General features: G+C 45.0%; 1 protein-coding gene across 1 annotated transcript in view; it reads left to right on the top strand.

Moving 5' to 3' along the window:
* LOC138503374 (cAMP-dependent protein kinase inhibitor alpha-like) overlaps window positions 1-23,747 on the top strand; it is a 169,576-nt gene extending 145,829 nt beyond the window's left edge. Inside the window, exon 3 of the mRNA XM_069623044.1 lies at window positions 23,618-23,747. Within this exon, the coding sequence (XP_069479145.1) occupies window positions 23,618-23,700 (83 nt within the window). The 3' untranslated portion in view covers window positions 23,701-23,747. The remainder of the gene's footprint in view (window positions 1-23,617) is intronic.
* The last annotated feature ends 804 nt before the right edge of the window (window positions 23,748-24,551 follow it).

The following is a 24,551-nucleotide window of genomic DNA, read 5'->3' as shown; positions in this document are numbered from 1 at the left end:
ACCTTCTTCCCACCCCAGACCGGTTTGTGGTCGAACTGCCCGTGCCAAGCGCCCCGGCGGCCGGATAGCCACTCACCACTGAACCGCGAATCAACGGACCACTCCTTGTACCTGAGAAACTCCGCGGCTGGTTTCTTCCCTGGCAGTGCAACAGACTCTTGTCTTCCTCCCCGACGATATCCTCTCTTCCCCCGGATGAAGCACCGACTTGCATCCGCTGCCAGGAACAACTGCCCCCGCTGGAGTGTTCTCACCACTTTAAGGTACCGTGTCCGCCAGGCCTCCCTTTCTAAAGATTGCTACAAGGTAATAATAACCCCTTAACCTTCTGGACTGGGCTGGCCGCCTTGACCCTCTAACTGGTCCCTCTCTTTGATCCAACTCCTGTTTGAACCGTTACAAGACTTTTGTGCACTGCAACCGTGTGACCTTGGACACATTTTGTTTGGATCCTCTTAAGCGGATCCGGCCTACTGACTGTGAATTCCTAGTGTTACTTTGCCTTCCTCCCTTGTTGTGTTTGTGAAAAAGTGTTGGGATCTGTTTCAATTTATTCTCTGCTTTTCTCTCCCTTTTAAAACGAATTATTAGAGTGCCATCTGCGTTAAGCGCTCACCGCTGTCTCAAAATAAGTGGGGTTTTACTTAAGACTTGTCTAATATTCTTTTAAGGGAGTGTATATCTTTTGGTGACCGTGTTTTTGAATTGCTTACTATTAGTGCCTGTGTGTTTTTCTAGATGTGGTTTTAAATAAATAATTATATCTCTTTTACACCAAGCCCTGGTCAGTGTTTACTTCTTCTATTGTGTTCTCTTGACCTATTGTGAATACTCTGTATACTGCCTAACTCTTCATGAGGGAAGTCTGGCTGTTCAGCCACAGCTACCAAGTGAATCTGTATGGTGCAGACTGCTACCAAGTGGGTTTACTGCCAAACATCTTTTGCAGTGGTCCCAGAGGGAACTGCACAGGTTTCTGCCTACCATCAGCGAATTGCCCATGGCAGATGGCCAGGGTAGCGGGTGCTGATTGAGCGAGGTCTAGGAGATTGTTAGCATCAACAAAGGCATTTAGTTGGGAGTAGGCGGTTTGGTCAATGAGTTTTGCAAGGAACCTGTTATTTGAGATGGAGCAGTAGTTTTTGGGCTCGAAAGGGTCGAGGGACGTTTTTTTTAGAAGGGGCTTGACATGAACAGTTTTGAACGCGTCGGGAAAAATTCCAGAGGAGAGGTAGTCGTTTTATGATGGTTCTTGCATGTTCTCCTGCTCAGGTAGATGCAAACATTTCTTTGAGGGTTGTGGCTGGGAGGGGTAAAGCGGGGAGCCGGGTGGTTTGCGGACAGAGAGATGTTTGAGAAATTGGTCAGTTGATATTGGAGTGAAGGAGTAGAAAGTTGGTTGGGTAGCAGTCGCAGGTGGTGGGATGGCTTTTAGGGTGGGTGGATTGCGTGGTGGGTGGCCCTCTGGATTGGTGTTTGGGTAGGGGATCTGGTGGAGGGCAGGATGGTTTGGGGAGGGAGGTGATGGGAGGCGGTCGCAAGGGGGACATTTTTGGTGGACCGTGGTGGGTTGGGTAGACTCATGATTTGGATTAGTTAGAATTGCATTATAGTTGGCGTTGGATGATTTTGTTCACACCTTCACACTTCAACTATACCACCAGAAGTTAATTGTACACACCCTTTATGATTAACAGTACTAATGTTGTACCACAGCGATAATTTGCACTTTCTAAGTTCAACTATACTACCTGGTGATATTGTTCGCAGTTTTTAAGTTTAACTAAACACTATTATTTACATAATCTAAGTTCAACAATACCGCATTATTCTCACTTTCAAAATTCAATTATACCACATTCTAAATGCAATTATACCACAGATGAGCTATTAAGCGGACTTTCTACATGAAACTAGACCACAGAAGTTCTAATTTCGCAGACATTCTAGATGTAGCTAACACCACAAGATATGCTATTTAGGCCGACTTTCTAATTGAAACTAGACCACAGAGATGCTATCAGGCAGACTTTCTAAATGCAACTATACCACAAGATATGCTGTTTAGGCAGACTTTCTAAGTGCGGACTAGACCACAGATATGCTATTGGGGGAGACTTTCTAACTACACCACAGATATGCTATCGGGCAGATTTTCAAGATGCAATTATACCACGGATATGCTATTAGGCAGACTTTCTAACTACAGCACAGATATGTTGTTAGGCAGACTTTCACAATGCAATTATACCACAGATATGCTATTAGGCAGACTTTCTAACTACAGCACAGATATGTTGTTAGGCAGACTTTCACAATGCAATTATACCACAGATATGCTATTAGGCAGACTTTCTAAGTTCAACTACACCACTGATATGCTATAATGCAGTCTTTCTAATTACGCCACAGGTATGCTATTGGGCAGACCTCCTAGATGCAATTATACCACATACAAGCTATTAGGCAGACTATCTAGATGCAAATAAACCACGGATATGTTATTAGGCAGACTTTCTAGATGCAATTGTACCACAGATATGCTATTAGGCAGACTTTCTAACTACACCATAGTTATGCTAGTAGGAAGGCTTTCTAACTACAGCACAGATGTGGTGTTAGGCAGACATTCAAGATGCAATTATACCTCAGATATGCTATTAGGCAGACTTTCTAGATGCAATTATATCACAGATATGCTATTGGGCAGACTTTCTAAATGTGACTACACCACAGATATGCTACTAGGCAGACTTTCTAGATGCAATTACACCACAGATATGCTATTAGGCAGACTTTCTAAATGTGACTACACCACAGATATGTTATTAGGCAGACTTGCTAGTTGCAATTGTAGCACATATGGAACAGATTGGACAAGTTTTAGAATTAGGGTTGAGTGGTAGGGTAGTATGGTGTGAAGTAATTGGGGTTTTGAAGTATTTACTGTGGGCGTTAATTTCACCTGCAGGAAATATTGAAATGTGGAAAGTTTTCCTCCACATTATTACCAAATTCAATATGGCTGTGTGGTAAAAGAGGCAGTAATTCTGTTACTGCCACATCCTTACCACATAACCATGTAAATGAGCTTCATTAGTTGGGTGGTGCAGTAATCATGTGGCAGGAATGCCTACAACCAACAGTTTGGGAGTAAGGTGGAGGAAAAACCTCCAGAAATAAGCTGGGAGGTATTTATTGCACCTTACCACCCAACATCGACCAATTCAGCGTTATTACTGCCGGCAGAAATACCACTGTAATCCCCCATGGAGTCCTAGGGACTACAAATAATGGGGACTAACACCGCCTACAACCACTTGTAATCCAGCAGTACTACCACCGGACCAAGGGGTGGTAATGGTAATACAGTTTTGTGGTATCTCAGATAATTTAGCACTGAGATATAACCAAATTTCGATAATGGGGCCATAAGTAGTACTATTTTCAGCTGCTCTGAGGAAGAATGCAGCTATCATTTTGTGCTCCTCTTACCACAAAATCGGACCAATCCTATGGCGTTTAGCAAGAGTTTACAATGCGAAATGTCTAATGCAAAAATCACTAAGCAACCCGTGCAGTTCTGTGAGTAAACAAGCGCATTAAAAAATGTGGTCAAATAACATAACATGGGCAGATTACAATAGGTCTGTGAGAATGTTCTGATTCTGTTGAGAGAGCTGTCAGCTTTGTTGTATAAACCTATTTGCTGTCACTAACAGATAAATGCTCAAAGTTCACTTTCAAGATAAATCCATATTTTTTAGCTAGTAAATAGGTTTTCCGTATAACCCCACGGTCTGAGCAGTTGCGTTCAATGTGAAGTATTACCCTCACAATACCAACAGGCAAACATCATTTTCGTTTTCACTTTCTTTACAAATTACTTGTGTTGCAAAATGCAAAAACGCTCGTCAGCACAAAACAAGACTTCTTTTATGCTGGCAAACATGTGTGTTTTTCCCTGTGTAATAGTAAAATACAGATGTGTTAGTGTGTCACCATTGCAAATAGTACATATACAGCATAATAATAAAAATATTTCTTGGAAATGGTACATATTTTATACAACAAAATAATAATAATCATTAGTTAAAAAAAATCCATCACGTCTTTTACTTTCATTCCAAAACTATGCTCCGTGTTTGCTATTTCAAAGTGAAACACTTTACTTGCTGAGTTTTAAAACAATAGTCTTTTGAAAGTGTTTGCTTGTAAGGAGTGAAACTATCTGGGCTTGGGCTGGCATTCCAGCCAGGTCACGGCTTTTGTTATTCACAGGCTGTTTGGCATGAGGTGTTTAACACCTGATCACTGGCAGAGCCAGGTTTCCCTAATGATGTAGGTGGAGGAGGGAAAACGAAGGACTGAGCACTAAGAAGTTGAAAACATTCTGTTGTTCTCAAATATACATGTGTTACCTACTCCAAACACAAATGCAGACTTGGTCAATGTGTATACTTTCCATTTTTAAACCTGGTCTTCGTTCATCAAAATGCAACAGAAAAGCATCTTTAAATTCGTTTTAACAGATGAAGCATAGATTGTATTACAGGGTTACATCAATGTGGGTCATTTTAAACCAGATTGCTGTGTATCTTCACCCATAACCTACTTCATGTTGTTTCATGTGATGTATTTAAATAATAATGTGTAAGGGCTTTGGACCCCACCACCCCTAAACTGATTCTTAATTAACAAAACAATATTTTAAGTGATTACATTTAAATAGCCCCGTTATTTCAGGTGCCCTTTCAATAATTTAATATAACATTATCTTGTAGAGCACAGCTTCTGTCATTTGGTCAGACTCTTGTTGCTAGTTTCTGTGAGGGATGCAGAGGTTCATGAGAGGAGAAGTAGAAAGGACCAAAGGGGACTCAAAGACAATGATGTCTAGAGCTACAATAGGTGACAAGCCCAAAGCTTCAAGTCCTGGCAGGGGCGATTTAGCCCTTTTGCCTGCATTGTGCAAATTTCATACTTTTCCAGCATGCATTATGGTATGGTATTCTTTATTTATATAGCGCATATACACAGGCAAGTGTTTCAAAGAGCTCAAGTAGGGTGGCAACATGGAGAAAAAAACACAGATGCTCAGAGCCCTGGAAATTCTGAGATAATAGTCTGCACAGGCAGAGTAAGTGCATAAAAAATACATTTAATAGTTTGGGAGACAGCAAATTGGCCTGACTGCGATTCTGCAGTTTTAACAGTGCAATTAAGGGGTGAAGACAGGGGAGACAGACAGATGATCTTCAGGCGCGGTGCATACGATCGCGCAAGTGCACAGAGGGTGACAGGGACGCAGAGGATCAAGTGAACCCGGTCGGTTGAGACTGGGCTAAGTGCAGAGAGCCACTCTCTTGGGTTAATTTATCAAATGCATTGAGTCTTGGTGGGGTGTAGGGCCCTGAGGCAAGTGTGAGAGAGGACTGGCAGGGGTGCCAGGGACCAGTGAGACTGAGGTACTCCCGGTGGCCAGTCAGCATGCTGTAAGGAAGAGGAGGGAGGGAGGGAGAGAAAAAAACAGAACTGGATTAGCAGGGTAGAGGGAGAGAGAAGGAAGAGGAGAAGAGGAGATCCCGCTCAAGACGGAAGGTGGCAGATAGGCTATTCCAGAGGGAGGCACCTGCTGAGGATAAGGATCTCCCTCCAAATCTCTGCTTGGAGACTGCTCACTCGCAGAAGGTTGGAGGTAGATGAGTGCAGGGCTCGTGAGGGACAGTATTTAGGTAGACAGAGTTGCAGGTAGGTAGGTGCCAGGCCCCAGAAAGCCTTGTGAACAATGCAAAGGATCTTGAATTTGATCCTTGCAGCCACAGGGAGCCATGAAGGGATTTCAGCAACAGAGAGATGTGGTACCTGGGCTTGATGCCAAGGATAAGACTTGAGGTTGTGTTCTGGATGAGTTGCATAGGGTGCAGGGCAGAAGAAGGGAGGTTGAGGAAAAGGCTGTTGCAATAGTCCAGTCTGGAGAGAACCAGGGTTCTGGAGACAGTGAGCCTCTGGGGGAAAGTGGAAAAAGTTGAGTACCTATGAGTAGGTGAAGCTTATAGTTAGACTTTTTAGAGATGTCTGAAATGTGAGAGGAGAAGGAGACAGTGGAGTCAAAGGTGACCCCCAAGGTTTCTAGCTTCGCAGGTGGGTGCGCATGCATGGCCAAGGGAGGCCGGCCAGAGTGACAGTGGGAAAGCGGGAGAAGGGGTCCCAATGCAAACGATCTCCGTCTTGGTGTGCTGCAAAAGACCTCTGCCTTAACGCCACTAAGACACCAAGAATATAGCGGACAGACAGATATGAGTGAGGAGGAGGAGGAGGAGGTGGCCGAGGGTAGCCTGTAAGATAGTTGCATGTCGTCCACGTTGCACTGCAAGTTACAGGTGCTGCCACCTTCTCCCCCCCACCTCCACCTCTGGCTGTCTCACATCCTGACATAGCCCTGTCTCTGCTCTACTCTTCAATTCCTGATACTCTTGATGCTCTTGCCCCTGTCATGAGGATCAGTTTGAAGTCCAAAGCCAATTGCAATTCCTGATATGACTCCGACCTAGCTACACTCAAACGCAAGTTTAGGGCAGCTGAGAGGAAATGGAGGGCTTCTTGTTCATCCTCGGACAAACTGGCCTGTCGCCTGCTCCAAAAGTAATACCAACTCTCTGTCCTCACCAAGAAGAGAGCCCACATTCAAGCCTGTGTCACTACGGCATCTAAAAACTCAGCCAAACTCTTTAAAATCTGCCAGGAGCTGGCCAACCCTGCTGCAGTCTACCCCTCCTGTTACCTCCTAGGCTCTGTGCAATGTCCTTCACTCTCACTTTATCTCAAAAGCCCAGGACATCCTGTCCACCATCTCCTCCTCTCCTCTCTATGCCTGTGCTTGCTGTTCCTCCATCAGCCGCCCCCCACCCTCCTCCTTGTCCTTTCCTCTTTTTCTCCCCTGATGAGGGTGCTAGACAAGTCCAATCTACGAAAGCCTCATCAAAACAAGTTCATGCCTGTTCCTCTAAAACCATCAAGGACCACATAGACACTCTCACTCTGGCCCTTGCTGATTTATGCAACCACTCCTTTTCCTCAGGACTCTTGCCCTCCCCTCTGAAGCACTCCCTTGTGCACCCTCTTCTCAAGAAACCCACAGCAGATTCTTCTTGTCTGGCTATCACCCAATTTCCATTACTCCCTTTCTGGGCAAACTCCTGGAAAACCTGGCCATTTCTCAGCTTAACCTTCAGTCCGATTCTGTTGTCTGCCTCAATGACCACCAGTCTGATCTGCTCTACAACCTTGACTCTAACATTCCCTCTGTCCTTATCCTACTCAAGCTCTCTTCTGCCTTTTGACACGGTCAACCGTACCATCCTGCTCAACCGTCTCTGTGATAACCTGGGTATCACTGATCAGGCTCTGGCCTGGCTGACCTCTTTCCTCTCTGATCAACCCTTCCAGGTCCAACTTGGGTCCTTCCTATCACCTATCTTCCCCATGGGTCTAACCTCTCACCCTGGCTTTTCAACAAATACCTGGCAAATCTCGCCCACTGCATTGCCATTTTCTGCTAAAATGTCCACTGCTACGCTGATGACAATCAACTAATTTTCAGGCTGCCCTCAGCCACCTCCTCTCTCATCTCTGATTGCCTAACTGCCATTCAAGATTTGTGTACGCCAATGATCTTTATCTGGATGGCAGTAAGACGGAGATCCTCCTCATCGCCACACCTTCGCCATCCTTTCCCCTCACTCTCTGGCTGGTCTCCCTTGGCCCTCCTCCTAACCCACCTGCGAGGCTAAGAACCTCTGGGTCTTCTTTGACTCCAAACTTTCCTTCTCCGCCCACATCTCTAATGTCTCTAAAAAGTCAAACTTCCTGCTGCACCTCGTCAGAGGTACTCTGCCTTTCCTCTCCTTCCTCCAGAAGCTCACAGTCCCCCAAGCTTTGGTTCTCTCTAGGTTGGACTATTGTAACAGCCTCTTTCTAAATCTACTTGCCTCTACTCTCCACCCTCTGCAACTAATCTAGAACAGGACTGCAAGACTTGTCATTGGCCTCAAGCCCTGGAATCATATCTCTCCAGCTCTGAAATCTCTCCATTGGCTCCCAGTGGATACAAGGATTACATTCGAAACCCTCTGCATTGTCCCCAAGGATTTCTGGGGCCTGGGTCCAAAATACCTTCAGCTATGCCTCCACAAATACCTCCCCTCTTGAGCTCTTCGCTCCTCTACCTCTAACTCCCTCAGAGTCAGTCATTTTTCAAAGAAACAAGCTGGGGTAGATCTCTGTCTTCGGCTGGGGCCTCCCTCTGGAACAGTCTCACTGCCACTCTAAAACTTGAGGAGAATCATCTCCGGTTCCGTAAGCACCTCAAGACCTTCCTCTTTGCTTCTGCCTTCTTTCCCCCTATCCCCTGCCGATCTGTTCTCTCTTGGCACTGTGCACCTGGCCACCATCTGTCCTCTGGGCCCAGGTACCTGCTCACCCTACCACCCTCCCGCACTGCATCCGGGCCACCCCTTGCACTGTAGTCTGTATCTGTATCCATACAGCTCCCCCCTTTTTCTTCCTGCACTTATCAGACCTACTCTGTCTGCTGCCTTAAGCCCAGCACTTGCCACTTGCTGGCTGCACTACCACTGTTTGTTGCCTTTATTATTCATTTATTTATTTATTATTTATCTGTTTCTCCTTCCTGCGCTCTTTCCACATCTTCCCCCTTGCATGCACTTTTTCCCACCCCCTCTACCATGCACTTGCGCGTTCTCAATGTCACTGGGCCTAGTAAGATCATTGTTTTGTTCTCCCCTAATCCCCTCCTCTCCCTTGCCTTGTCGCACTCTGAAACACTTGTGTATGAGCGTGATAGAAATCAAATATCCATTCAATTCAAAAGTGGCAATCGGACGTGCCAGGGCAGCTATATAGATGTTGAAAAACCAGGGGGATAGGTTAGGTCCCTGGGGAACACCACGGGTTGAGAAAGTGATAATCGAGTGAAAGGCTCAGAGTTCCACCTGGGATGGGCGGTCGGAGAGGAAGCAGGTTAACCACGCCAGAGCCTGATCTGTGATTCCCAGGGTGTCACGGAGACATGCGATCAGGATGTCGTGGTTAACTGTGTCGAAGGCACAGGAGAGGTCAAGGAGAATGAGGATAGAGGGGGTGTTAGTGTCAAGATTTGATAGCAGGTCTTGACAGGTGTTCAGAAGAGCAGTTTCCGTGCCTCTGGGTGCTCTAAAGCCAGATTGACACATATCTCCTTAGGCCTTGAACACCTCCATCAACACACATCATCTGTGTTGTAACCTTAACATCCCTATTATTTGCATTTGTATTAATTTGAAGGACAGAGATGTCAATTACGATCAGAAATCGTTTGCAATAACACATTTACAGATGGTAGAGGCATTTCCCCCAGGGGTGCCTGCTGTGAGAAACCTGAGGGTATTCTCCAAGCAGACCTTTAGATTCCCTTATTCAGGTGGCCAGGGAAGGGCTGGCACTCTCAATCGCAACCCTGGAGGGGGACAAGCGAGGGAGGATCACCTGGTTTAGGGGAATCCGGGGTTATGCTCCGTGAAATGCCCCAGGTTAGATGTGGTATTGCATCAGGGAGGAGGACGAAGTCCTTGAGGCCTTTATAGGCTATTCCATTTAAACCCCTTTTCCCACTGTCATTCTCCCTTATCAAAATCCAACAATTTTACATCTCCCAATGTCCCTATTTTCCAGTTAACTACCCGATTATCCCAGTCATTCTTCTCGCTATCTCTTTGATTGTAATTTTCCAAACTCCCAGTCGACTGTGACAAAAAACTATAGTTCCCACAATCCCTCCTACTCATTTCACCAACCCTATAAAAACCCACCCTTCCAAAAGCACCACAAACCCTAGGATGAGAAATATACTTTGGAAGGGATTGTGTCCTCCGACATATTTCTTATCTTAGATAATTCATTTCCAGCTTACTGGCCTCGGAAATTTTTTCTCTGTAGAGGGCGCTGCGCGTCGACGTCCGCCAAGTTGGTGTCCCTCGACAGCCACCGTATCGGCGCCGACGTCACCATGCACCTGGGCAACCCTCCAGACCATCGCTCTTCATCTGCCAAGCCATTGCAGAAGGGGAAAGACCATATGCAAATCAGACTTGGCCCTACCCCAAAAGGGGCAGTCCAGCCCGAACTGCTAAGTCACATCCCTTCTGCACGAGACCACAAGCATCCCCAAACATGTTTCGGCCTTGGGAGTCGAGCACCATTGTTCGGAGTGTGAGGACTGCATGTCCATGACGGCAAAAGCCTTGAAGGAGCGCAAGGGGAAGCTCGAGAGAGGTAAGTCAGTCAAAACCTCCTCGAAAGTTTCTTTGGCCGAGTCGAGGCATTCGTCTCCTCGCCGTCGAAAGCATTCCCATTCTAGGTCTCGAAGTAGCTCCCACCACTCGTCGAGATCTAGACACTCAAAAAAGAGACGCCGAAGATCCCCTTCCTCATCCTGTTCTGTTTCCCCAGAAAGGGTCTCCTGCCCCACAAAACATAGCTCTCAGGCTGAGTGGGAGGAATTCAGGAAAAAGATGCTAAGCATCTTCGAGAAATCGGCCTTAACCCCCTCGAAGACAGATGAGGGTCATACCCTGGGTGAAAAACCCAAAAAATCAAAACGCCGTGAGTCGTTGCACCCGGTGAAAGAGTCCACCCAAGAGCACCATGGGCCATCGGGTAGGAAGGCACCATCTTCGACGCCGTCATCGAAACTTTCTTCGACTCATGGTTCGGCGCCATTGATGCCGTTATCGCCCTGTCCTTATGGAACACCATGAAGGGTGGCTTAACGGAAAGTGCCTGCAACTCACTCACTCTGTGAGCGAAAGTGACCGCAACTAAAAATACGTTTTTCAAGGTCAACAGTCTCAAAGGGCAAGAATGTTAAGGCTCAAACGGAGCTCCCATGAGGAATTTTAGAACCAGGTTCAAATCCCAACTGGGCACCTGGAAAGGTGACGGTGGAAACACATTAGTGAGCCCTTTGAGAAACTGGGAAATCAAAGGAATCTTAAAATAAGAACACTCCTCAGACGAGCGCTTAATATGGACAGCGCCGCCAGGTAACCCTTAATGGTACCCACTTGCAGGCCCTTGTGGGCTAACGAAAGCAAAAAAGACAGAACCACAGGAATAGCACATGAAAAAGGATCCGCATTCTGAACCCTGCACCAGTCACAGAACTTTCTCCAATGGCAACAGTACATGGACGTTGTTGCTGGCGTTCTTGCCGAAAGCAACACCTCCATCACATCTTCAGGAAGGTCCCAATCCTTATACCCCAACCTTTCAGAAGCCAAGCATGAAGGTTTAGGGACTTGACCTCTGGATGGAGAACCTGACCCCCTCCCATGAGAGCAGATCGTCTCGGTATGGAAGACGGCGTGGAGGGCAGATGGACATGTCGAGACGTTCCGGGTACAATGTTCTCCGGGCCCATGCCGGAGCAATGAGGATCATCCGGGAACCGAACCTCCGTAACCTCTGCATCCCTTGCGGAATGACGGGGACTGGAGGAAACGCGTACAGCTGTGGGAAGGACACTAAAAACGCGTCCCCTAAGGCTCCTTTTGGAGAAAATTCCCTCGAGCAGAATCTTTCGCACTTCTGGTTGGTACTGGTGGTGAAGAAATCCACTTGTGGGGTCCCCCAAAGGGCAGAGATCTCCAGGAGAATCTCCTGAGCCAGTTCCCACTCGTGAGAGACCGTGCTCTGCCTGCTCAGAGTGTCCACCACCACGTTTTCGTCTCCGGCCAGATGAACTGCTGAGATCGACATTTCCTGCTGGATGGCCCAGAACCAGCGCTGCATCGCCTCTTTGCACAGAGGTAGAGACCCTGCACCCCCCTTTTTGTTGAGGTAGTGCATGGCCACTGTGTTGTCTGTCAGAATCAGGACAGTCTTCCCCCGTACAGAAGGCAGAAAAGCCTTCAGGACTAGCCTGATGGCCCTCGGCTCCAACAGATTGATATGGAGTCTGGACCCCGTGAGGGACGCATCTGTCATGATCGTTACCTCCAGCCAGGGTAGCCAAAATGGAGCCCACTTCATCAGATTGCCTTTGACGGCCCACCACAGAAGACCCTGGGTGACCGAGGGCGGCACCTGAAAGGGATCCGATATCCTGTCGGAGGACTGCGACCACTGGCCTCTGGCACCGGAAGAATGCAGGATGCCATGAGGCCGACCAACCTCAAGAACTTGAACCCGGGAGACTCTGGGCAAGTTAAACTAATGCACCATCTGCAGAATGTGATGAGCCCTCACCTGGTGAGGGAAACACTGCCCCAGGGTTGTGTCGAGTACTGCTCGGATGTACTGGAGCCATTGGGGAGGTGTCCAGTGGGACTTCAGGCTCAGGCCTGCCAAATTCAACCTCTGGGGAGGTATCAAGACCACTGGCATCGTGCAAAGACTGACGCAGGCCTTCCAACTGGCTATGACCAGATAATAGGTCATCAGGAACCTCCTCAGGAACCAAACCTTCCCCAGACCCTTTCTCCACCTCAGAAATATAATCCAGAGTCTGGAACAAATCCCTGGAAGAGGGCACAGAAAAAGGCTCAAGTACAGGCCTTACCGACTTCTTCAGGGCCTTCCTCGGAGTTTCCACCGATGCACGGGGTACCTTCGGTAAAGCCTCCACAAAAGGCGTGGAGGGAGTCGACGGATTTGGCGTCGATGTCAAGCGAGGTGCCGATGGCTTCGATACAGGTCTCGAGGATGGAGCCCCGAGTGTGTCCTTCGACGGCCCCGACACCGATGGCGTCGATGACTTCCTCGGAGGCAGAGTCTCGAGAGAGTCCCTCGACGGACATGGCGCAGATGGTGTCGACGTCTTCTTAGAAGACCTCATAAGCTCAACCGGTCTCGAGGGCGTCGAGGACCGGGACCAGGAGCAGGCATGGCTAGAGCAATCTACCTTGTCCGATCGGGACCTCGAAGGCTCCCGATGATTGCACCGACCGCCCGAGCCCGAAGGTGTGCGAGCGGTGGCCCTAGCACGTTCCCTGCCTTCTTCTTTGGAAGGCACGGATGGAACGGAGCCCTGCGACTGGAAAATCGCCATCATCTCCGTACGAAATGCCTCCCATTCCGCAGGAGAAGAATACTTGTTGGGACAAGCAACCTGCCGATGGGCGGAGTCCTCGAACGAGGATGGGGAAGGCGACCGGTGACAGTGCGTCTGCGAGTGCCTGGAAGAGGCAGAGGAATGGCAAGACCCACTCCGAGACCCATACCCCCTGGAGTTACACGGACGATGCGGAGAGTCGCCCCTCGAATCATCGGTCGAAAGCCCAGCGACTTTCAGGGCTTGGACACCCTACCGACAACGCTTCTTCTCCCTCTCCCGCTCCCGCAAGGCCTCCGACGTTAACGACTGGCATTCATCACAATCATCCGTAGCGTGGTCCTCACCGAGGCACCAGAGGCAGACGTCGTGCGGGTCTGTCAGCGACATCTTGGAACTGCAGTCCCGACACTTCTTGAAACCCGACAGCGGGACAGAAGAAGACAAAGACATGATATCCTCACAAACAAACAGGTTCAAAGAACCAAAAGAAGTACTCAGAAGAACCGAGGCGCACCGAGATCTCCGAAGCGAACACGTTCACGGAAAAAACAGAACTGAGGCTACGGGGGTCGTGCGTCCTACTTATAACATCCGGTGACGTCGGCTCCATGGAGGCCCTCGAGGACAGCGTATCGACGCCATCCACGCAGGACGCAGACGCCGAAGATTTTCCAAAGCAGCACAGCTGTGGTGATTACCTGTCATAGATGTGGAATACGTCAGAGGAACCAATCCCTTCGAAAGAGGATTTCCATTTTTGTGGAGTTCAGCATGAGGCATGTTCTAGTAATGAATTACGGTGAGACAGTTGGTAATCCATTCCAAGATGGCTGGGGTGAAGTAGATACATATTTTGAGTGTCATCAGCAAAAAAAAAGTGATGGTGAAAGGCAAAGGATGAAATATGTTTTCCTTATACAAAGGTATAGAGGGTGAATGGAGAGGCCATCTACCATGTTTGTTGCTTCTTTACCATCATTTACAGTTTATGCTAATGGAAACTTTGGCATCACAATAGTCACAAACCTTTTCAGGAGCGTAACTAAAAGTACAGTTTCTCACATGGGTAGAGGCATAGTCCTCACAGACCATCCTTGTGGGTGCTTTAAAATCACCACAATACTAGACACTGTGCCTCTTTACAAGTATGGCAGTGCAGTAAAATACAATGGGCCTCAGCACGAGTCTGCCGGTAACCCTTAAATGCAGCGGTAGTGCTATTACCGCCGCATTTAAGGATCCGCCAGATCATGGCTTTGGCGGCAGAATTGCTGATTTTCGGTGCGATTACCGCCGGCGGGAAAACCACTGGCGGTAATAGCGCAAATGTTCCCCATTGGGCCCAATGGGGAATGAGGAATTCCTGAATGGGCCCAATGGGGAATGGGCAATAACGCTTCCGCCAAACCCGTGATCCGGCGCTAATAGCGCCGGGGGGTTTGGCAGTAGGGCTATTAGCGCCAGCGGTAATACTTAACACACAGCCATTTATCGATTTTGGAGTTTAGTTGGAGGAAAAAAACTCCAGCATTTGACTGGCGGTTTTTCGTCCACAAAATGGAGAAGTTAGCACCTGAAAAATGACGGTCCTTTGTTAATCCTCCATACCCCATTTTAGTTTAATAGGACAGAATAATGGGGATTTGCACCACCTCAGAATCTGTAAGATGTATCTCCAGGTCTGATGTGGTAGTGCTATTACAACAAAATAACAATACAGTAATTGGACAGAATTATCAAAGAGAATTCCATTCAACTCATAACAAGCCTTTTATCTTTGGAGACATTAAACTAGGGGTCAACATTCACAATGCAATGTAGATGAAAGCACCACAATCAAACAATTGCTGTGGAGAAGCCATCTATTGTCTTGAGGAGATGTGGTCTACATGCTCATTTGGTGACTATTGATGACTGACACCTGACTTCTAACTTAGCTTCCTCGGTTTCCTGTCATCACACAACACCTTGCTGGGAGCAATTAAATCACCATTATGTCACAATTGGTCTATGCGATGTGTAACAAAGCCATCATCACACACTAACAATGAGGGCAAAATATAGCATTAAACATTTCCATCTTAGAAAAAAATGTTGACATCATCAACTACTGCCTCTGCAGGGGTTTTAACCTCAACATCACACATCTCTGTGGGGCCTTTAAAATCTTTATTGTGATGTTATTTACCTTCATGCTCCCTTATTCATCTTACACTCTGTACATCAACCAACTAAAACTCCCCTCACAGTGGCATGGCCACTCACACACTCATAAGAGAAAACACCATAATCTGTTCTGTGATCTCCCATGTTGCATTGCCACACCTACCCATGTTCGTAAGATGAATCCTGTTAGTATTTCATGGAACACCACACCTGGGGCACATTTATCAACACAAAACCTACATGTTCAACTCACTCGGTATCGCACCAGCTCAGAGAAAGCAAAGCACGTACATCTACATCTGTACTAATCAACACTTCAGGATTTGCAGCTCACATTTGATCTGCTCCCACCAATCCCTACCTTCCCTATTGCAGAGCATATTGCCAAAAAGCCACCAAAATTGTAGAAGCCATATCATACAAGATCTATTTATCAAACTTTGTTACATACCATCTCTGACTCTAACATTGATTCACCTCATCTCTGTGTGGACAGTAACATCATTATTATCCCACTTCACCTATGAAATTATCCCACTTCACTTGTGAAAACCTTAATAGTACCCTTATCAAACATCATCTCTGTGAGAACTTAAGCATCAATATAATCAAACGCCATCTCTGTGGGGTCTTCAATCTCATTTTTATCACACACCATCTCTGTAGGGACTTTAATATCATTAATAAAAAATGGTGGGAACTTTAACATCACTATATTCAGACACAATCTCTTTGGCGTTCCGACACCATTTTTATCGCACACCATGTCTAAGGGGAGTTTAACTGCATTATGATCACACACTATCTATGTGGGAACTTCATTGTCAACATTATCACACTCAATCTCTGTGAGGACCTTAAAGTCATGATAATTACACAGCATCTCTGTGGGCTTTTGAACATCATAATAATCGCATTTATCATCTCCTCAGGGACCTCAGCATCATTATCAGATTCAATACATTAACTGAAAGGTGGTCTTCTATAGTGAACCTTTGGCATTTTGGTGGTTTTATTGCATGAGACTTTACTAGGTTAGTGGGGGAATCATATGCAAAACCCGACTCCTCAATGCCAGTATGGTTCTGTGTGGTTTGTGAAAGTGGCACTTCGATTTCTATCTTTTAAAAGGGGAGAGCCCAAAATCTATTAAATGACAGCGCTGTGATACCTGATTAGCCACTGCTTTGGGGGTGATTGAAATCAATAGAGATGAGAGCTTTGGCAAGGCTCCCTCAGGTTAATTTGGTATTAATAGGCATAAGGCTGCCATGTGTGTAGAGGAATACGTGTGTGTAGTGTACGGTAGTAGGAGAAGGAGCGCTAAGTCATTTTTGATGGGGAAGGGGAGATGATTAATGAGGACAACCATTGAGGAGTTCAATACTAGACTCAAATGTTCAGTTCAAGTTTTGGTTGACCTCTGTGTGACCTCTGGGTGGACTTTAAAAATATTCCTATTACACACCATCTCTGCGGGGAACTAAACATCATTGAAATTACACACCATCTCTGCGGGGACTTTAGTGTTATCATAATCACATATCATCTCTGTGGGGACCTAAACATCATTGAAATTACACACCATTTCTGTGGGGACATTAGGGTTAACATAATCACATACCATCTCTGTGGGGACCTAAACATCATTGAAATTACACACCATCTCTGTGGGGACTTTAGGGTTAACATAATCACATACCATCTCTGTGGGAACCTAAACATCATTGAAATTACACACCATCTCTGTGGGGACTTTAGGGTTAACATAATCACATACCATCTCTGTGGGAACCTAAACATCATTAAAATTACACACCATCTCTATGGGGACTTTTTATCATTATCATAATCACGTACCATATCTGTGGTAACCTTATTTTCTCTACCGTATACATATGTTTCATATTTTTTGCATTTTTCTGTATTTTGGTCGCAATTAAATGTACCACTTTGACATTTTCTACGGCAAAATGACTGGTTACCACGGCTAAGCCTACGTGTTTAACATCATCATAATTACACACTAACATAATCACATACCATCTCTGTGGGACCTAAAGATCATTGAAATTACACAACATCTCTGTGGGGATTTTAGCGTTATCATAATCACATACCATATCTGTGTGGATGTTATTTTGTTATTTTGTATTTTATCTAGATTTATATAGCTGCTAATGGCAAAGCGCTTATTACACACTGTCTCTGTGGGGACTGGAGTGTAGTCATAATCACACACCATCTCTGTGGAGAACTTAACATCATTGTAATCACACACCATCTCCGTTGGGACCTTAACTTGATTACAAGCGCACACCATCTCTGTGGGGACTTTATCATGATTATCGTACCCGATCTCTGTGGAGAATGTAACTTTTCCATAATTACTGCCCCCTATGCGAAAGTTAACTCCAGTATTATTATACACATTCCAAAAGAAGAAAGCAACACCATTTCCATTCCACCATTTCTAAAGAGGATATATGAGTGAGCAGGGAAGATGATGTCTGTGAAAGAACGAAATCTGAACCTAAATTCATGATTCCTTTTTTGCCAGAGTGTGTGAGCCTGGGTCAATCAAGTCATCTCTTGTGTCGCAGTTCTCTTTTTCTGGAACATTTTTAACGTTTATAATAGTCTTTAATGCCAGAGACCAAGTGCTTTTTTAAGTTTCAAATGCAAATTAAACATCTTATGGGAAATGCAAAACCAACTGAATCCATCTGTTGTGATACCCATAATGCAGGCAGATACTCACATGTAGATATAAAATGGTATAATGTATACTTAGTACTATAAAGTAAGCATGTTTACATGTGCTTATGATGCCCTCCATCCCAAATGAGAATAATGAAGTAAGCCCCCACAAAGATGGTAACACATGTTAAAGTCCCCGCAAAGATGGTGCATAAACGTGAGAAAAAATAAGCATTTTTGCAAATATGAATTTCCTGTGTTATGATTTTTTTCTGAACATAATTCTGCTATTAGCCCATTTTTATAACATTGGGAAGGGTTAGTTCCCACAAGGTAGGTTTCCGCACATAGTCCTCACAAGGTAGGTAAAATGTGTGTGTGTAGCAACTAATGCCCAAGCATTTAACATCATCATAATTACACACTGTCTCTGTGGGGACTTGAGTATAGTCCTAATCACACACCATCTCTATGGGGACCTTATCATCATTGTAATCACACACCATCTCTGTGGGGACTTTAGGGTTATCATGATCACTTACCATATCTGTGGGGACCATATTTTGTATTTGTTGTATTATATTTAGATTTATAGAGCGGCTAATGCCCAAGTGCTTAACATCATCATAATTACACACTGTCTCTGTGGGGACTTGAGTATAGTCCTAATCACACACCATCTCTATGGGGACCTTATCATTGTAATCACACACCATCTCTGTGGGGACTTTATGGTTATCATAATCACTTACCATATCTGTGGGGACCATATTTTGTATTTGTATTTATTGTATTATATTTAGATTTATAGAGCGGCTAATGCCCAAGTGCTTAACATCATCATAATTACACACTGTCTCTGTGGGGACTTGAGTATAGTCCAAATCACACACCATCTCTGTGGGGACCTCAACATGATCGCAAGTACACACTCTCTCTGTGGGAACATTATCATGATTATCGCACCCGATCTCTGTGGAAAATGTAACTTTTCCATAATCAAACATGACCCATATAGGAAAGTTAACTCCACTATTATTATACACATTCCAAAAGAAGAAAGCAACACCATTTCCATTCCACCATTTCTAAAGAGCAGATATGAGTTAGCAGGGAAGATGATGTCTGTGAAATCTAAATTTGAATTCTTTATTTCTTGTTGGCCACAGTGTGTCAGCCTGGGTCAATCAAGTCATCTCCTCTGTTGCAGTTTTCTTTTCGGAAACCTTTTGAGTGTTTATAATAGTGTTTAATGGCAGAAACTAAGTGCCTTTTTAAGTTTCACATGCACATTAAACATCTTATGGGAAATGCCAAACCATCAAAATCCATTTGTTGTCATAGCTATAATGCTCACATGTAGAAATACAATTGTATAATGTATATTGAGTACTATAAAGTAAACATTTGTCCATTTGCCTATGGTGCAATCCATCCCAAATAAGAATAATAAAGTAAGTCCCCACAAGGATGGTAACACGCGTTCAAGTCCCAACAAAGATGGTACCGTACACGCGAGTAAAAAATAAGCATTTTTGCAAATATGAAGTTGGATCCTGTATTATGATTTTTTTCTGAACATAGTTCTGCTATTAGCCCATTTCTAGAACTTTGGGAAGGTTTAGTCCCCACAAGGTAGGTATCCACACATAGTCCCCACGAGAGAGAGAGAGAGAGAGAGAGAGAGAGAGAGAGAGAGAGAGAGAGGTGTGTGTGTGTGTGTGTGTGTGTGTGTGTGTGTGTGTGTGTGTGTGTGTGTGTGTGTGTGTGTGTGTGTGTGTGTGTGTGCGCATGTGCGTGTGCTCGTGCTCGTTCTCCATGGATGTCAGTTATGTTGTCTCTTCTGTTCATGATCACATGAATCCCCCTTTGTCTGCCTCCTTTATCTGTGTGTTTGAATATGAATGTTCAGCGCCATTCTCTTATTGTGTGTGAGTATTGAAATTGAACTTCTTTCTGTCTCTTATGACCTTACCTAAGGGCCTGTAGATCTGGTCTGATTGTTTCCTGAATTACATATAACATTTTTCTGATGTAAATTATAACTTTTTCCTTTTTTGGTCTTATTTTATTGATGCCCATTCCCTTTAGGCATGTCTGGGGGGATGCTTTAGGAATGTGCTTGTGAAGTCAGATCCATATTATCATTGTCATACACACTCCTAGTTTTTGTTAAGGTCGTCCGCCTTTCTGACTGAGGGCCTGGGCATGCATGTTCTCCACAGTGATTTTATGAAAAGAGTAAGTAAGAAACTGAGAAATGGATGATATATTTAAATTCTGCAATTCGATGGCTAGTAACAGGACTCAAACCTTTATCAATTAATTCTGTAAAAATAATTAGTATTTCATCTTCAGCAAGCGCTGTGCTTTTCGTTTGAATGTATAGCATTGTTGAGTGGTATTTTAATAAAATATTTAAAAACCTCTTTCATAAAGAACTTGAACATGTTGTGAGAGCCAAAGCACTATCTGCTGCAAAAAAAGCACATGTTCTACTCTCCACTGGCGTGAAAGCCGTATTGCATATATTATTGGGTATAATGAATACTGATGCACCTTTGCTACTCTCCACTGGCGTAAAAGCTTTATTAGATAAATCATTGGCTATAATGACTACTGATGTACCTTTGCTACTCTCCACTGGCTTGAAGGCCCTATTGGATATATTAGTAGGTATAATGACTACTGATGTACCTTTGCTACTCTCCGCTGGCGGGGAAGCGTTATTGGATATATTATTGGCTATAATGAATACTGATGCACCTTTGCTACTCTCCACTGGCGTAAAAGCTTTATTAGATAAATCATTGGCTATAATGAATACCAATTTACATGTTCTACTCTCCACTGGCGTACAAGCTTTACTGGATATATTAGTAGGTATAATGAATACTGATGTACCTTTGCTACTCTCCACTGGCTTGAAGGCCCTATTGGATATATTAGTAGGTATAATGACTACTGATGTACCTTTGCTACTCTCCACTGGCTTGAAGGCCCTATTGGATATATTAGTAGGTATAATGACTACTGATGTACCTTTGCTACTCTCCACTGGCGGGGAAGCGTTATTGGATATATTATTGGGTATAATGAATACTGATGCACCTTTGCTACTCTCCACTGGCGTAAAAGCTTTATTAGATAAATCATTGGCTATAATGAATACCAATTTACATGTTCTACTCTCCACTGGCGTACAAGCTTTACTGGATATATTAGTAGGTATAATGACTACTGATGTACCTTTGCTACTCTCCACTGGCTTGAAGGCCCTATTGGATATATTAGTAGGTATAATGACTACTGATGTACCTTTGCTACTCTCGACTGGCGGGGAAGTGTTAGTGGATATATTATTGTGTATAATGAATACCGCATTTGGTGAAATGGCCATTTTGGCGTGCTTTTTGTGGCATTTTTTAAGGAGGGGGCAGTTTGTGGTACAGGGTATGGGAGGAGTGGTCGAATAAGGGTGCATTGATGAGGTTTCCCCGCCAAAAATGTAGACATTTTAGAAATTTAGAAATATTAGTAGTTCCCTTTTCTGCATGATCATTGTGGTCCAAAGGTGGATGATTCAAGCTTTAATCTTTTTGTATGGGATTTTGGCAGATTTTGGAAAGGCTGCAAATGATTTGAGTGAACTTGCCACATCGTGTTAACCATAATTGGCAAATATCGGTGTTCTTTAATGTTTTGTATTATAAGCATAACCTCCCTTCAAGTAAGCATTTTTCTTTTGAATTCCAAAGGTGTGTACAGCAGGTTCGCCATAACATTTCCTAGCAAGGCTTTTGAATGACTTTTTGTGTTAACTTAATAGTCAACATGCCTCCATTCCAAGCAGTCATTGAGCCTAGAGTATGGCAGTCAGACATGCCGGGGCGCAAAATGGGCCTCACTGCACGGACCCATAGAAACAGCCTCAAGCAATGCCCAGTGATGACTGTGCCCTGGGCATGGTGTGCACCCAGGTACCAGGTCTAGGACCACCCTTGCACTTTCTACTGGGTATGGCCAGGGTCAGGCCACTCCGCCCATCCCTGCAGTCAGCTGGCCATGGTTTGGGGCCGTACCCTGTGGACACTTTGCCTTCGGTCAGGACTCAGGCATAGTGACCCCCACTGGTACTGCCCCCCTGTACTGCATGGCCTGTGGTCTCTGCAGCTAAGGAATGGCATGTCTTGCAGCTGTGCCCTGGCTACTGTGATCCTCCCTGAACAGCGAGTTGGGGCTTACCTGCTTGCTTCTCGTCCAAGTTTGATATCAATCTTATTTTGGGACCCCCTCTACCCATTTAGCATTTTCACCCGGTTGGAAGGAACTTCCCGGGGCATTAGAAAAAATCAAGGTTGGGAATTTATTTTCAGAGGAAAGTAAAGTGCAGTTTCATGGAACAGTGTCCAAAGTATTTGCCTCTTAAAAGGTGCTCTTCATATTGGAAGTTCTACTTGACCATAACCATAAAGTGTTCCATATTGTTGACTGGTGTATGCATCACCCTTGAATAACTGATGTATACAGAAGGCAACCACTGGCACAATAACTCTTAGGCTGAATGGGGGGTTATTGCCATGCTCAATCTGGAGCAGAGATCACTGTGAAATCAAAACACATTCCTTTCGACACTAACCTCTGGTCTCCACGTTATAGGAAATGTGGTGATGTCTGTTTTCTTGACTTGTTGATCAAAGGTGTTTTCCGTTTGGAAAATGAACTGGAGGAAAAGACCAACACAATTACAGGGATTGAAATTAAGATCTGATGAGCAGGAGCTAAAAGCAGCTCCTGGGTATTGGGCATCACCAAGTAGGCAGGAACTACCACTCAGGAAAGAGAAGCTGCAAGTCTAATGACCCCATGAGGTGCAAAGTAGAACTTTTTCCCATCATATATGACTCATTGTACTTTAAGTGTATTCTAGATGGGTCCCAATCCTTCTTTTTATATATTCCCAAAGAAACAGAGTTAACGTCACATAGATATGTTTGTAATGCACCAGTTGACCTAGCCGGGCAAAATTGGCTCCTGGCTACCATTGCTGTCAAGCTACCCAATCTCTACATGTCTACAAGCAGGAGCTACATTGCTCACAGCAGTTTCAAACCGTGTAATTAGCTGTTCTGAACTCTAAACAGATGGATTTCTAAGTTCATATGGTGTGGTGTCATAACTGGTGTTCATAGTTAAACTAGAACAATACACATGCAATAGGAAGAAATTCCACTTAAGACAGCTATTTGCCAATATTAGAACATTCATGTATATATGTATTCGAGAGTTCTATGTGCACAACAGACACATCTTCAATTATTATAGATATCCAATTCTCCAAATGTTTCATAGACCTTAAAGGACTATGGGTCTGTCTGTCCTCCTATTATTTTTTGTTTGGTGATGTTCTTGAAGTTAGTGTGTGGTTGCCTGGTCTATGCAGCTTCTTTGTTGCTTTGTATCAATTGCTTGATTGCTCCGTGTACACTGACGCCATCATCAGTGGTGCGTGGTCTACAAGACCCGCACAGTATCAGTCAACCAAACTAAGTCTCCACCATTTCTCCACCACTTATCAATTTGTAACTTCGTGGCATAACTGTCTAACCCCACTTGATTTTGTTTTTATCCGTATAGATCGAGGACAGGACCTGCAGTCCCCGTCCTCAGAAGTCCCGCCACCGGCCACTCAAAGTCCTGAATTAAAGGATGCCTCGTAACCGCGCCCCCGAAGGAGAGGGGGGAACGCGTTCCAGACCAACCAGGATGGAGACTGCGATGTGACAACATGGCTTTCAACGTGCGGCCTGCCGTTACCAGGTGACCCCTGGCACTGTGCCGATGGGCACCTTGTGTGTTCCCGGGGTGAAGGCAGTCAAGGGGAACTGAGGTATAAGAAATGGGGGGACGGATGAGACATTCCCCCTCTGACCTAAGAACAGTAACTAACTACTACAACAACAAATATTTTGTTTGAAAGAACACCTCGGAGAATATTTCTCTTTCACGTGTTTGTCTAAAAGCTGAGCGCTTTTTCATCATCACCCTTAAATGGTATCGAAGCTGTTGAACAATTTCTACAAACCGGAAAAGACTCTTGGGCATATTTTTTAACAGAAAGTGTACACACAGTGTGCTGTTAATGTGTATCATTGCTCCCAACCTTTTACAATGACTGGTTCAATCCCCTTTTTTTAAGCATTCTCTGGAGTGGGGGGGACTGTTATTGTGATCCCTTCACAGAGTTTGTGTGCGTGCGTGTGTGAGTGGTGGTGGGCAGGGTACACGAGGAAGCTCATGATTGTTAACAATAAAAACATAAATATGTGTGGGAGGGGCGTCCTAACAAATCTGGCCAATGTCTCCATCCTCGACAATGGACACTTAAGAACATCTTAGATCTTGAGCAGGGGCCTCCGCCACCAACTCTGATGAGCAAAGTGCCACGGCACCGCTGCGCGTAGACAGACAGGAAGTGGGAGGGGACAGAGTGGAAACAGTGAGGATGTGAGGCAACGTCCTGACTTTCTACATTCAGCAGGAATTGCAATGACCAAACTGTAATTACCAG

Source organism: Ambystoma mexicanum, chromosome 11, assembly GCF_040938575.1.
Source record: "Ambystoma mexicanum isolate Mex_15411 chromosome 11, UKY_AmexF1_1, whole genome shotgun sequence".
NCBI lineage: Eukaryota > Metazoa > Chordata > Amphibia > Caudata > Ambystomatidae > Ambystoma > Ambystoma mexicanum.
The sequence above is the reverse complement of the archived record's forward strand: the minus strand, read 5'-3'. Positions and strand labels throughout refer to the sequence as shown.